At 49.0% G+C, this 14,888-nt stretch overlaps 6 protein-coding genes across 6 annotated transcripts; 3 read left to right on the forward strand and 3 right to left on the reverse strand.

The window, feature by feature from the left end:
- Nucleotides 1-127: 127 nt before the first annotated feature.
- PtrM4_079340 (uncharacterized protein) lies at nt 128-573 on the forward strand (the record flags this gene model as incomplete). Its single annotated transcript, XM_066106375.1, has 2 exons — nt 128-370; nt 439-573. The coding sequence occupies 2 exons, from the start codon at nt 128-130 to the stop codon at nt 571-573; spliced, it is 378 nt and encodes a 125-aa protein (XP_065963313.1).
- Nucleotides 574-1,653: 1,080 nt separating this feature from the next.
- PtrM4_079350 (Trichoplein multi-domain protein) lies at nt 1,654-3,511 on the reverse strand (the record flags this gene model as incomplete). Its single annotated transcript, XM_066106376.1, has 3 exons — nt 1,654-1,659; nt 1,740-2,598; nt 2,655-3,511. The coding sequence occupies 3 exons, from the start codon at nt 3,509-3,511 to the stop codon at nt 1,654-1,656; spliced, it is 1,722 nt and encodes a 573-aa protein (XP_065963314.1).
- A 1,717-nt stretch (nt 3,512-5,228) lies between these two features.
- Nucleotides 5,229-7,748, forward strand: PtrM4_079360 (Dimer-Tnp-hAT domain containing protein; the record flags this gene model as incomplete). The annotated part of the gene is made up of 1 exon (XM_066106377.1): nt 5,229-7,748. One exon carries the CDS (start codon nt 5,229-5,231, stop codon nt 7,746-7,748), a length of 2,520 nt encoding a protein of 839 aa, XP_065963315.1.
- Nucleotides 7,749-8,340: 592 nt separating this feature from the next.
- PtrM4_079370 (uncharacterized protein) lies at nt 8,341-8,907 on the reverse strand (the record flags this gene model as incomplete). Its single annotated transcript, XM_066106378.1, has 1 exon — nt 8,341-8,907. One exon carries the CDS (start codon nt 8,905-8,907, stop codon nt 8,341-8,343), a length of 567 nt encoding a protein of 188 aa, XP_065963316.1.
- Nucleotides 8,908-10,420: 1,513 nt separating this feature from the next.
- Nucleotides 10,421-11,342, reverse strand: PtrM4_079380 (Dimer-Tnp-hAT domain containing protein; the record flags this gene model as incomplete). The annotated part of the gene is made up of 3 exons (XM_001940826.2): nt 10,421-10,794; nt 10,847-11,186; nt 11,232-11,342. The coding sequence occupies 3 exons, from the start codon at nt 11,340-11,342 to the stop codon at nt 10,421-10,423; spliced, it is 825 nt and encodes a 274-aa protein (XP_001940861.1).
- A 510-nt stretch (nt 11,343-11,852) lies between these two features.
- Nucleotides 11,853-12,425, forward strand: PtrM4_079390 (HHT1, Histones H3 and H4; the record flags this gene model as incomplete). The annotated part of the gene is made up of 3 exons (XM_001940827.2): nt 11,853-12,042; nt 12,091-12,273; nt 12,322-12,425. 3 exons carry the CDS (start codon nt 11,853-11,855, stop codon nt 12,423-12,425), a joined length of 477 nt encoding a protein of 158 aa, XP_001940862.1.
- Between the last annotated feature and the right edge of the window lie 2,463 nt (nt 12,426-14,888).

Here is a 14,888-nt window from a genome sequence, read left to right on the forward strand (position 1 = left end):
CCCACCCCCCTGGTCAGCGCACGGAGCAACAACAGGGATAATCGGCCCGATTCCTCCATGACGTGTCCTTTCTCTCTTCTCTCTTCTCTGTCAACGAATCTTGCCCTCTTCTGTGTATGATCTAATCATGCCTGTCTTTGATCTTGCAACTCGTGCTTTAATTATAGCCTACAAGGCTGATGGAAAAACAAACCAAGAGATTACTAGGTTGACTGGTGTTGAGAAGCGTACAATCAACTCAATCTACGCAAGGGCAATTGAGAGAGGCTTTGATCCTGCTCTAAGGCCTATAAAATTAGAGAATAAGCACGTTGAAGATGTGTCACGATCTGGGAGGCCTTTAAAACAACAGGAGGCCTTTGAGAAGGTTGTAAGCCTTGTGAGAAGAGATCGGTATGGCTAAGAGAAAACCTGTGCTGATATTGCTGGTGATCTTAGTCAAGATGGCCTGGATATCTCAGCCTCCACGCTGTGGAGAGTACTCAGAAAAGCAGGATACAAGAAGACAAAGCCAATAAGGAAACCTGGGTTGACGAAACAGATAAGGAAGGAGAGGCTAGCGTGGTGCCTTAAGCACAAAGATTAGACTCTTAAGGATTAGAAGAATGTTATTTAGACAGATGAGACTGCTGTTGTACTTCTTTATCGACGTGGAGGGTATAGACTTTAGAGGAGGGTCGATGAGGCTGTTGTCAAGAGTTGTATCCGTGAGAGATGGAAAGGTTACTCTGAGTTTATGTTCTAGGGTTATTTTACGTACGAGAAGAAAGGACCTTGTCATTGCTGGAGGCCTGAAACAAAGCAAGAGAAGGAAGAGGCTGCAAGAAAGATTAATGAATTAAATGCTGAGTTGGAGCATCTAATGAGAAAGAACTGGGAGCTTAAAATAGGCATACGGCGGCTTGATCTCCGTACAAAGCCTGGCAAGAAACCTGAGTGGAGATGGAATCAAAAGAATGGCAAATTATCACGAGGCAAGGGCTCAGGCATAGACTGGTGGCGGTACCAGTCAATTATTATGCGGCCAAAGTTGATTCCTTTTGCAAAGAAGTGCATGAAAGAGGCCTAGTACTGTGATTTAAGAGGATAAAGCACCTGCTCACAGCTATTACGTTCAAAGCTGGGTGTACAGTCAAGAGCACGTAGCACAGTTGCTTTGGTGCGGCAATTCACCTGACTTGAATGCTATTAAGCCTTGCTAGTTTTGGATGAAGAGATTCACAACAAAGAAAGGAGCTCTTAAGAGTAGAGCTTAGGCTATTCGTGCGTGGGAACAGTGCTGGGATGAGCTGCCTCAAGAGAAGATACAGGCCTAGATTGAGCATATTCCAATCTATATCAAACAGATCATTGACTTAGAGGGAGGAAATGAGTACAAGGAGGGCAGAAATGTACGTAGGACTGATTGAAATTAATTGTATTGGGCCGAATCACCCCTGTACTTGCTTTGTGTGTTGACCAGGGGGTGGGAAAAGACTTTTGAAATGCACCTCCGTAGTGTTCGGCCACATAACGTGTCTGTGCGCGTGATGCCCATAATCGCGTGCCGCACACCCCACCAATATCGCGACGACGGCAAAGTTGAGGCTGTGCAGCCACGTACAATAACTATTATCGCGAGATTTTCCGGTGTATTGATCTATAGACGTAGCTCTACAACTTTGTCTATCTATATTTTGCCGGAGTATTGACGGCCCGGCCGCGTCGGGTGGTTGTTGGTGGGGAGCCGGTGCAGCCACCTCAGCCAGAGTGCCACCGCCAGCACCACCCACGCGTCGTTTTTTTGGCTGTTGCTTTGCAGCGGGCTTTGAAGCCTTACGCTTGCCCGATTGGGGTTGTTGTATAGCCTTTGCAGCGTCGCGATCGCGTCGTTTGGCGTCAAGTTCGGCAGCCTTTACAGCCTTGGCTTCATCCCGCACCTTCTTTGCCTCCTCACGCGCCGCCCGCGCTGCCTCTTTGATCTTAAGTTGATAGATCCTGTTGTTCTCCTTTGCCTCTTTCAACTCTATCTTATCAAGTAGCTCTTTCTCCTTCTCCTTCTCCTTCACTAGCTGCCTGAAGCGGGCCTCTCGAAGCTTGCACGGCGACCACCAAACTGCCCCTGAATGGAACGCTTTTCGCTGCTGTAGATCTAGGGGAGGTTCGTGCCGATTGCGGGGCTTCTGGTGAACGTGTAGCGCCGCGCGCAGTGCGTCCTTCTCGTACTCGGCGATCTCTTTGGCAGCCTGGAGGCGGAGGAGTATTTCTGAGAGGTTGTTGGCCGCAATAGAGCTCGGATCGTAGGCCTGATTAATGAGGTTCGTGATAGTAGCTCTACTCACGTTCACTAGTGGCGGCGGTGCTGTTAGTGTTGACTTTCGGAACTTTTTAAGTACTACTTCGGGATCTATAGGAGCTATCCCAGTGGCTTTAAATGCCTTCAACGCGTGCTTCTTAATGAAAGAGGAGTCCCAGGCAGGCTTGAAAAGACGGTAGAAGTCATCCTTCCTCACAGCTAAGAGACCGTGGCTCGCCTGGAGGTAGTGCTGCAAGCTGAGTGAGTACGCGGCTGCCAGAGGTTTGAACATTACCACATCGAGTGGCTGCAGCGTATGGGTACTATGGGGGGTAGTATGAGTAACATAATATTGTGGGCGATCGCATAGTCAATAAACTCCATAGTAACGTGACTCCCATGGCCGTCAAGGATGAGTAAGCGTGTGTGATTGCCGGCCTTCTCCTTCGTATGGCGATCAAACACCTGTTCGAGCCATGCCAGGCCTACCTGATCATTGGTCCACCCTGAGGGACTTGAGGTAACGTAGACTGGATCGTCAATTGCGATATCATCAACCCATCTGGCGTACATGTTGCCCGAAGTAGCTTCGTATATAATCGCGGGCGGTAACGTACTCCCATCAGCACATATAGCAGCGATAACAGTGATCCAATCTCTGTTGCCGTCCTGTATCACTTTCTTAAAGCCCCCAGTCTCATATTTCTGCTTACTAAACACTCTCTTACTCCTCCCCGTCACTCCAATAAGGAATCCCTTCTCATCCATATTATATACATCCTGCGCCCGAATATGGTGCTGAGCCATTTTAGTAGATAGTAGATCAAAGTACGACTCGTACTTGTATACAGAATCAGCCCGGTGGCGATTGCGGTCCAAACCAGTTGACCAACGTGATATAATCGCGTCGGGATGACGGTGAAAGAAGCGCGTCACCCAGCTTTGGGAGGTAGCCCTTCCGGCTATAGCACTAGCAAAGTTCTGGATCATAGTCCTCGTCGGTGGTAAGCCAGCATCAGTAAGCTCGTCAATGTGCTCTAGAAGCTGTAGCTCCTGGTGTGGGTGAAGGAGTTGCTGATTACGTGATTTGGCTTCATTTGAGCCCCGGATCTGTTGATGGCGTCGCGACAACGTAGAGCGATCAACACCAAAGCGGCGCGCAACCTCAGAGTATGTAAATTTATCTCCGGGATCACGCGATTCAATAGCTTCAATCGCAGCGTTGATACAACTCATGGTTGTGGAGTTATGGGTGGTTGAAGTGGTAAGGGTGGATTGGTGTTGATGTTGCGGGGTGTGCGGCACGCGATTATGGGCATCACGCGCACAGACACGTTATACCCTGCTGCCCGGCCGTCCGAGCCACCCTGAACACCAAAACAGCAGCTTAACTTGAGGCTGTAGAGCCACGAACGATAGCTATTATCGCGATATTTTCTAGAGTTGAATTCTATAGGCATTGATTGATATATATAGCTATCTATATTTAGCTGGGAGCTTGATTGCTCGGCCGTGTCGTGATTGAGATGGTGGTGGGCCTGCTGCAGCACCTGAGGCATCATCACCACTCTGAGGCTGCGCAGCTGCTCTCTTTTTTGAGCCTGCCTTAGTAGCTGCCTTGAGGTCTCTCCTCTTGCCTCTTTGGGCAGTTTTTTGAGCTTGCTGGAGTCGTTGTTGAGTCCTACGAGCTGCCTGTCGTGAGGCTCGATCAGCAGCCTTACGAGCTATCACGGGGCGGAACAGTAGGATCGAGGTAAGAACATAGTTGTAGTGTAAAGGTCTATGTACAAGAGCGCGGGGAGGATATGTACCGTAGGGTAGCAGGCGCTAGGCTAAGATAGGGATGGGGCACGTGACCTACAGAGCGCCGAGTTGGTGCCGTGACACGAGCCTTCTCCTCCTGCCTTATTATTTGAGCTGCTGCCCTTGCTGCACGCTTCTGTTGAGCTGCCTGAAGCTTCTCCTGCTTCTTTACTTCACGTAGGCGAGCTGCCTTAGCTCTCTAGTGTTGTAGTTGCTCTTCTTCGAGCCCTTGTTAGAGCTAGCGATCACGTGCCTCCTTCACCTTCCTTGGAGACCAGAATACAGCCCCACCGTGATAGTCCTCGCCTGCCTCTAGAGGGAGAGCCTTGCCTCGCTTTCTACGCTGCATCTCATTAACAAGAGCCTGCATAAGGCCTTGAGCCTCGTGTGTGAGAAGGCTTTTCTAAACTGAGATAGAGTAGAAAGCTCGGCTGAACTTTTAAGCTCGTGGATCATTCCCATCACCTACTACCTAGCGTAGAAGGCGTTCAGTTTTCCGCCAGTCAGAGGCACTCAAGGCTGAGAAGTCGCTATCACTTAATTGGCCTAATTAAGCTGGCTAGTTGAATCGTTTGAGTATCACCTCTAGGTTGAGAGGTGAGACGCCAGTTGCCTCAAAGGCCTTAAGTATAGTCTCTTTCTTGAACGAGGCCTCCCAGGCAGCCATAAACATCGGATAGAAGTCTCTTTTGCTCATAGATGTGAGCCCTTGACACCTCTCCATGAACGCAGCTACCTAGTTTGCACACCTGAGATCAATCAAGCTAGCTTGATAGCTTGATTGGAAGATTGATGCCAAGCCAATTCAATCAATCCAGCCAAACCTCATACAAAAACGCAATCAATCCAGCTGAGCTTTTCCGTGAGCTTGATTCAGATTGATAGCTTGATTGCCTTAAGTATATAGTAGATTTCGGTGATGAGGCAGCCCATGAGGCAGCTTAGATAGCTGTAAAAGCTCTATACTGAGCTTTTTTTGGTGTTTTAGTTACGCCGTGTAACATTGAGTAATATCCGATAGCTCCGTGTAACTAGCAGCCAGCGCGTCGTCTCATATAGTATACTCCATCTCCATCTCCATCACCCACAATACTATATACTTTTGGTGTTGCAGATCTATCGCCGTATACCTCACCTCATCGTCGCCCTCATGCCGCCCAAAAAACGCGTCTCTGATAGCGCTCCCTCGCCTAGAAAGCGCGCGCGCGGCACTGCGAGCCAGCCCGTCGCGATCGACTCGCAGTCATATCAATCTCAGCCATCTGCTCTATCTCCGCCGCCTCCATATACACATACTTTCGAGTCGCGATTGCGCGAGTCGCAGCCCGAAGACGCTATCGTCGCGCCCGCCGAGGGCAGTGAGCAAGCTACGCTCGCTCCGTCTTCTGAAGCCGCCGACGACGCTGTAGATGAGGCTTTTGACGCCCATCTCGAAGACAATTATGATGGCATAGATTGGGGTCGCCTTAAGCTGTATACGAAGCCTATCACGACGCACCAACACAAGCGGAGTTGGATCTATCGCCACGGCTATCGCGTCGCTCTTCTCAAAGATCCAACCCGCGTATTCTTCATCTGCCACTGGTGTTTCAAGCACAAGCTCACGGATATTGGTATTGGGATATACAATACAAGCGCAGCAGTCTCGTCAGCCGCGCGCCACCTCAGCGAGCAGAAACCTGGCCATAGGCTAGTAGCACCAGGCAAGACTCCAGTTGCTAGTGTTTACAACGCGCTCACCACTGCGAGAGTCCCTATCTCACAGGCAGTAGCTAATCAGATTAACGGGTTTAGCAAGCAGCGCTTTAGGTTTGCCGCAGTAGACTGGCTCGTCGCGAACAACCACCCCATCTCTGAGTTCGAAACACCAGCTTTTCGACGCCTAATTGCTATCGCCAACCCACTTGCAGAAGCAGCGCTCTGGAAGAACCACAAGAGCGTCTCCCAATACGTCATACGACTGTTTGACTGGCTCAGGCCCCGCGTTGTCCACGAGCTGTCACAATCGCTTAGCAAGATCCATATAAGCTTTGACGGATGGACAACGAAAGGCGGCAAGCGCGGGTTTCTCGGTATCGTCGCCCACTACGTCAACTCAGATGGCAAGCTCCGAGACCTGCCTATCGCGCTGCCTCAGCTCACAGGCGCTCACTCCGGCGATCGATTAGCTGAGGTTGTATTATCAATCTTAGAGCAGTTTAGCATAAGCGAGCGCACACTCGGTTACTTCGTCCTCGACAATGCCTCTAATAACGACACCGCTGTCGCTGCGATTGCCCACGAGCTTAACTTCAATCCTATACACCGACGCCTCCGCTGTGGCCCTCATACGATCAATCTGATTGGGCAGAGACTGCTCTGGGGCAGAGATGCAGACTCATACAACAACGAGGGAGTTGACGAGCTCGCCGACGAGGCAGCGTTTATAAAGGAGTGGCGAAAGCACGGGCCTTTAGGCGTACTTCTCGATATTGTCAACTATATCCACACACCGCAGCAGTACAATCTTTTTGAGAAGGCGCAGCGTACAGCTTACCGTGAGCTACCTCACGACGCAGACGACAAGCTCACGATACTACAGCCAATCAAGCCAGTAGTCACACGCTGGAACTCATACTTCGACTGTTTTGAGCGAGCTATAAAGCTCGCGCCGGCCATCAACGCGTACGCGAACACCCACATACAAAATACAGCAAAAGAGGATATCTACGCCGACTCACAGGGCAAAAATCGGCCTGCTGCTCCACAGTGGATGAGATCAGACGGCCTCACAGCTGCCGATTGGGCTGTTGTTACCGACTATATAGAGGTTCTTAGGCCACTTAAAGAGTGTACAAAGCGCTTTGAGGGACGTGGCGAGTATAGCTTTGGCGCGATCGCTGAGGTGATCCCAACGTTTGAGTTTCTACTCACTCAATTAGAAGCTCGCCTCCTCTACTACGATTGCGTAGTCCATGACGCTCACGACGAGGCACCCGAAGATCACCTTCCTATTAATCTACGCGCAGCGCTACTTAAGGCGAACGAGTACTACGCTAAACTCGACGACTCGCCAGCTTACTACGCTGCTACAATACTCCATCCTCGCTACAAACACTACTGCGATCAAGCGTGGGCTGAGAAGCCTGACTGGCTGGCGCTTAATAATCTTAATTTCCAGGCACTGTGGGCGGATTACAAGTCGCTGCCGTTACCGAGGCCTTGCTACACACGCGCACCGAAGAAACCGAGCAATATTGACGACGCGATTGACGGCATTATTGATCCCACACGCGGCAATACTAAGGAGGATGAGTATGAGCAGTGGAAGCGCGAGCCAATCGTTGGCAAGGGCACCGATCCTATACAATACTGGTTCGGGCTGCGCGATCAATATCCCAACCTTAGTAAGATGGCGCTTACTATACTCTCTATACCCGCTTCAAGCTGTGAGTGTGAGCGCGTCTTCAGTGAGCTCGGAGATCTACTAGAGCCTCGCCGACGCTGTATATCACCTGAGCTACTAGCAGCACTACACTCAGTACGACGATGGAGACGGGCAGGTTTTGGTGGCGGCGACAACGACGATATGGGCCAATCAAAGCTTACCGACGAGCAGATGGACGTTTTGTACGAGCTTAGCAAGTGGGTGGGCGAAGACGACGATCTAGATACATGGGACGACGGCTGAGACTCAACACCAAAAAATATATACAACTTTCCTATTTGGGAATCAAGCACCCAAGCTACCAATCAAGCTAACAACTTTCCGCCAAGCCAATTCAATCAATCCAGCCAAATCTCATACAAACAGCCAATCAATCAAGCCGGGGGCTGTCAGCTTGCTTGATTGATTGATCTCAGGTGTGCTAGTTTGAGTAGGCTGATGAGAATGGCTTGAACATGACGACGTCAAGCGGCTAGAAGGTATAAGTTGAATAAGGAGGGTATACTGCAAGGAGGATTCTATTCCAATCGCAGTACTCGATAAAATCCATCGTGAGATGAGATCCATGGCCATCAAGGATGAGTAATCGATAGCTCCGCCCTGCCTTCTCCTTCGTAGATCGATCAAACGCTTGTTTGAGCCAGGATAGTCCTATATCGTTGTTCGTCCAGCCAGAAGGTGAGAAGGATATATATACTCGATCCTCCGGCCTTAGAGCTTGTAGCCAGGTGTCCTGTATTAAGTCTGAGGCTAATTGATATATCAGCGCAGGCGCAAGGGCTGATCCATCAGCGCATATGCAGGCTAGCAGCGTTATCCATTCCCGATTACCATCCTAGATATAAGCCTTGATCCTCCCCTCCTCATATAGCCTCCTGCTGAACACCCGCTTTGAGCGAGTAAGTATCCCTAGCATGCAGCCTTTCTCATCCATATTGTATGTATTGCCAGCGTCAACGTCATATTTGCTTATTTTCTCGCGCAGGAGGCTAAAATAGAAGGTATACTTTAATATAGAATCAGCCTGGTGGCGCGCGCGATCGATTCCAGTCGCCCAGCGTGAGATGAGATCAACCTGGTGTCGCTCGATATATCGATCAACCCAGTGTACGCCAAGCTCCTTCTTCGCAATATCTGAGGCAAATCGTCGTATCATAGGCCGTGTAGGAGGTAGACCTTGCCTTGTAAGGCGCTCGATATAGCGTAGAAGCTCCTGCTCTTGCTGTGGGTGAAGAGCTTGCTGGTTTTCCTGGCGGATTGCGCGTGAGGATGAAATGTCTTGATGCCTTCGCGCGAGCGTTGTACGGTTACAGCAATACTTTGCTGCAATTTTGCGATAGCTGAACTGTTCTCCTGGTTGTAGCGATTCGATAGCTGCAAGCGCAGCCTTAATTGAGCTCATGTTGACAGAGTTATCGCGTGTTGAAGTTTAGTTGATGTTTTGGTGGGGTGGCTCGTTGGGCCGTCCGGCTCGTTGGGCCGTCACCCACGGTAGTCCCCGCTAAGGAAATCCTAGCGAGAAACTCGGCGCCGCTCGAAGAAATTCAAGAGAAACTTGAAAATCTCGTGGTAAGCCTTGAGTAGGACTAAGTGCCCAGCTTGCAAGCGTCAAGAGCGTCCAAGCTGAAGGGGTGTGTCAGATAATAGCACTGTTGAAGATGAGAGCGTACAGACGCCGGGTCTGACTAGTGCGACCCGGCATCTGTGAGAGCCAATCAGAACACAGAAAGGCTTAGCACCCCCTAGGTGTGCCCACAACCGTAGACAGAACCACAACACAATCAATCATTAATATCATCATCATCATTACCTATTTCATCAGTATTCCAGATGAGAGTGAATATCTGACAGTGTGTAAGTACTGCCATTGTCAGATATAATGAGATATTGCACAAAAGTGATGGATGTTGATGATTGTGTGTATTGTGTTCTGTCTATCGTGTGTCCGCGCTTGTGGCCCTCTTGAGGGGTGCACTGACCCTCTCTACGCTGATTGGTTGCTGCCAACGTCGAGTAACCCTGCTATCTGACAGCCATGTACACAAAACTATCAACGCTGGCCGTGGTGGTTTGTTCAACATTACTTAGGCTACAACCTCAGCAGCCACCCATCTCAGCTAACTAAGGCCTGGCCACAACCTTACGAAAGATGGCCCAAAGTTAGCACAGAGAGCTCGAGGCCAGCTGTCGTTGTGGCTATAAGGGTCTCACATGGGTCAGGTATTTGAAACTGTGTTGAATTACAAAGTAATTGCAGTGCGGAGCTTGTAAGAAGCTCTGCGCGGAATATATCTAAGTGGGGGTGCGCATGGGCCACCAAACAGGTGGCTCGTGCACGAACATCAAAACAACGCTAAGGCATCTGGCAGGTGGCCTGTGCGGGGCAACGGCCCAAAACCATCACAGTGGCAAGCTTTTGACGCTAGTTTAGTTAGACGTACAACAAAACACTGCTAACGCGTTTAGTGTAAAGGCACTAGTACACTGCAATAGTTAGGATGCCTCTAATAAGTGAGATTGTGTGTACAGATCTATATACAAGTACGAGGGGAACTTTATTATTCCTCGCACGGGCCAACTGCCAGCGTGGCACGTGATTGTATGGCACGTGATCGCGTGAGGGATCGTAGGTTTGATTACGCTGGCAAATGGGTTGGGTATACCCAGTCTTGGGTTGGGGTTGGGTTGGGGTCGCACAGACCATGGGTTAGGGTTGGGTTGGGGTCGCACAGACCATGGGTTAGGGCTGGGCTGGGGTCGCACAGACCAAGTGGTAGGGTTGGGGTTGGGTTGGGTTGGGTTGGGTTGGGGTTGGGTTATATTTTTTGGGTACTTTAACGGAACAACACTTAATTAAGATAATGTGTACACGTTGATGATATAGTAGATACATAAAACGAGATATATTAACACAGCTAATTATCACGGTAGCGCTGAGGACGCTGGCGCTTTCGAGGTGGCAATTGACGCTCCTCCTGGACCTCTTCCTCCGACTCTTCTTCTGTAGTCTGGTTCTCCTCATCTATATCGAAGGTATGCTCTAACGAGGCTGGAAGCTCAAAAAGATCATTAACCTCGTCAATTGGCTCTCCATCCTCCCCTAATTGAGCAACTAGGTAGTCTAGACCCTGTTCTTCCTCTTGAGATATTGTATCCTTAAGAACCATTATCTGCTGTATTGTCCGGGCAGATAGTCGGTGCCTCCGACTACCAATAACATCCTTAGCAACATTGAAAACTCTTTCAACCCCAACCTGAGCAATTGGTATTGCTAGTATATCCTTCGCCACTTGGGATAGTCTATTAGCAGATGTCTATGATAAACAGCTGTGATAACTTACCAGACTTTTTCTGGGTAAACCGCTTCTCTGAAAGTATATCCCACTCTTTCTCTAGCAGCTTAGCCTGTCTAGCACTATTTGCTAATTTATACTTAGGCTGTTGCAAAAGCGATTTCTTCAGTTGGTACTTCGCGGAGCGGTCGGCTGTTCTAACGCTTTCAAGTACCTTCTCCTCTTTATCGAAAAGAGCTTTGCGTTCACGTTGAGCAATAGCACGGGCGCTACCACTCAGAGAGCCAGTATAGGGGACGCTCAAATTGATAGGTCGGCCTTTTCGTGAACCCCCACTACCTCTTTGATCTAAGATACCGTCAATCTCGTCAGCTTCACACGCAAATCCCTGCTTATATTAGCATAAGCTGTGATAAATGGCTGTGATTATTACATCGGTAAGCTGCTCCCACTCATCTTGTTCGAACCCAGGCGGAGGTTCAAGTTTGATGGCTGGAACTAGGCCTTCAGGTACGTCGCCGACTTGCTCTTTCGCGACAGGCATGGCGGGGACTGTGATAATGCGCTGTTGTAAATGGGGTGTTTTCAATGTAGTAAAGAGAGTTATTAGGTGTTGGGAGTTACTGGGCGTCAGGGGCTGGAGAAATGGGTAGACAGCATTATGCTCACCTAGAAATGGTCCGTGCGCTGCTGCCTGCGCTAGCGCGAAAACGCGGAAATTACCCAAAATGATCAACACATCGATGATTCCTTCATTTTTGGGCTGTACGCATGCGCGAGCTCGGCGTTTATCACAGCAGTTTAACACGTTTGTATGATATGCTCGCTACTGATTTTGCAACAGAAATGGTTGTATGCGATCGTGAAACAGCAAATTACGTCATGCAGTCCGTGCGCTGCTGCCTTTACTAGTGCGGAAATCGGGAAATTGCCGTCGCCCAAACTTTCCAGCTACCTAACTCTTTCAGCCTACTACTTTCTTAATTGTCGACCACATTTATCACAGTAATTAATCACATACGTCGCCTACGTTCATCATCTACTCTACTACGCAATGGCAAGGACAAAACCACGGCCTAAGGTCACCGGTAAAGCCGGCCGGGGTGGTCCTGATGGCAAGACAGTTACTGGCGGCAAGCCGGCTCAGAAGGCCCTTGCTAGTAAGGCTAGACGTCAAGTAGCAGGAAAGTCTACGCGAAAGGCACCTGTAGCTGTTAAGAAGAAGCGCAAGTTTAAGGCCGGCAGTAGGTTATCACAGTCGTTTATCACAGCTATTTTCTAATTTAGCTTAGCTGTCGCATTACGGGAAATCAAGAGATACCAGAGAGGTTTTGAACTACTCTTGCGAAAACTCCCCTTTTCCCGCGTAGTGCGCGAATTTGCACAGGTGCACAAGGCCGATATCCGCTTTCAACGATCTGCAATCGAAGCTCTTCAGGAAGCTACAGAAGCTTTCTTAGTTGGTTATTTTGAGGGTATAGTCTATCTACCCTATACTATTTTTCATTTAATAACTTTTATAGACTGCAACATCAATGCTATTCACGCAAAGAGGGTTACTATTCAAGAGAAGGATTCTCAATTGGCTAGGCGCTACTTTGCGCGCGAGTTACTAGCTTTTCTCTAGATTATAAGATATATCTAGATACACGTGCTTAAATGCTAGCTGGCGAAGCCTCTGTATATTATAAATGAAACTAGTTAATGCTACACTGTGTTAATCTACTGTGATACTATATAAACTTTTCTTTTATTGAAATCTATATTATACATCTTGCAATTTTTTTACTATAACCCAACCCTAACCCATGGTCCGTGCGACCCCAACCCAACCCCAACCCAACCCTAAGCTTGGCGCTGACAAATGGGTTGGGGTTGGGTTGGGGTCGCAAAATTTCTAACCCAACCCCAACCACACCCCGACCCATTTGCCAGCGTAGGTTTGATCCATCACATTTAGAAACTTCGACGTAGAGGGCTTTTAAACAGCTACTGTTATGTAGCTTGTTAACTAAAACTACTTGCTCAGCGAGCTTACAACGCCTAATTTTAGAGAGATAATAAGATTTGCTAACCTAGAGGCAGAGGCAGCGTTGTGGGTAAGTAATACCAGCGTTTCTACCTTTGTAATAAGGTTGTTCCGGTCTATATAACCGCAAGTTGTTAACACCCTGTTAGGCTCAGTAAGCAAAATACACGTAAGCTTTAATAGCTAGACAACAAAGGGTGGTAAACGTGGCTTCTTTAGAGTAGTCGCTCACTTTACCGACGCAGTGTGAGGGATCGATCAAGAAAGATTGGATTTGACAAGATACAAGCTATCGAGCTATCTACGTTGTGAGCCCGAACTTATGCTGTGGGCGCCAAGGCGCTAGTCCGATAAGATAAGGATCTTATCGATATGGGGGCCATGGGCCGAGCGAGTCTATGGATCCGTAACACCTACTAACTAACTCTATTATTACGTGCCTAGTTACTACACTATAATAGCTTGGTAATGCACTACGCGTAGTAGTTAGGTAGGAGACATTACACCTGCAGCCAGCAATAATATTTACTTAGTCAACTTTAGACTCGACGTGTGTCAGATAATAGCACTGTTGAAGATGAGAGCGTACAGACGCTGGGTTAGACTAGCGCGACCCGGCATCTGAGAGAGCCAATCGGATCACAGGAAGGCTTGGCACCCCCCAGGTGTGCCCACAACCGTAGACAGAACCAACAAACAATCAACAATCAATATCATCACCATTATTACCTATTTCATCAGTATTCCAGATGAGAGTGAATATCTGACAATTAAGAGTCTCACTATCTTTACCTACCTACCAAAATGACGACATTTACCACCCGCGACGCGACCGTGACTTTACGCGACCAGTCAGACTACACCGGTTGGATGCTACAACTGCAAGCGCGTTGCATAGCACACAATATTTGGGATAAGATTGACCCAAAGACTACTACTCACTTCTGGCATCGAAGAGCCAGGAAGACTTAGCGAACTATCGAACAGCGGACAGAAAGCGTTTAAAGAAGACCTCGAGTACTATCGCATGTCGATGGAGCAGTACAAAAGCGACCGACACCAATACGAAAAGGAGCAGTCAAGCTTCCAGCACATCATGACCCTGATTCAATCAAGCGTGTCACCGCACCTACTACGCACATGCTGTCTCCCAGACAAGACACTTCGCGAGTGGATTATAAACTTGAAGCTTACAGTTGGAGTGAGCGATCGCACCGAGAAGGAGCGAGCTAGAGAAAGATACCTAGCATCCCTCAAACCAATGAGGACCCCAAATCAATGGGACACGTGGCTGGCGGAATATGACCAAGCCGCCACGGAAGCTGAAGTATACAGCGTACCAGAAGTGTCACAACTTGATGCGATGTCAAAGGACTTTCTGGTGGCCGTCCAGAAAACAGCACCTATCTGGGCCGTAAACTTCCAAGAGAACGGACGATGGGCAGCTGGGATGAGCCGAAAGGAGATGATGAATCGGTTCCGAGAGCACATGATGATGCACCATCCCCTTTTTAGATCAGGGAAGCACAAAGCAGCTATGGCAGCTTACGATGAAAGCACACATGATGATACAACTCTCGCTGGAGGTGCATCCTACCAGCCACTGCGCGGGACGCCGAGCAGTGGGGTCACCGCGCCATCTACCAACTTGAATCCGGGGAATACCTCGCAAACAAAGTATCGGGGACGTCCTCGTAAACAACCACAAACCTCACGAGCCATGAGAAAGCCAGCACAGAAGCGGTCCTCAGCGCAAAGTGAAGGGACTACCTCCGGGCAGAAATGCCCAGCGTGTTATCAATATCATGAACTCAGAGCATGCTACTATGTCAATCCAGACCTAGCGCCAGAGTGGTGGACACCAAATGAAGCTACAAATGAACTAATCCCGTACACGCACGCCAGCTCTGAAACAATCACATACACCAACGCCGGAGTACTCTCAGTCACCAATCGAATGACTAGAAGGCCGAAAGATTACGGACGTAGACGCCGCGTTCACTACCATCGCACGGAGTGGGACAGCCGAGCACACGTACCCTCTCGCACGATCATTCATTC

This window comes from Pyrenophora tritici-repentis, chromosome 3 (assembly GCF_003171515.1).
Source record: "Pyrenophora tritici-repentis strain M4 chromosome 3, whole genome shotgun sequence".
In the NCBI taxonomy this organism is placed as follows: domain Eukaryota; kingdom Fungi; phylum Ascomycota; class Dothideomycetes; order Pleosporales; family Pleosporaceae; genus Pyrenophora; species Pyrenophora tritici-repentis.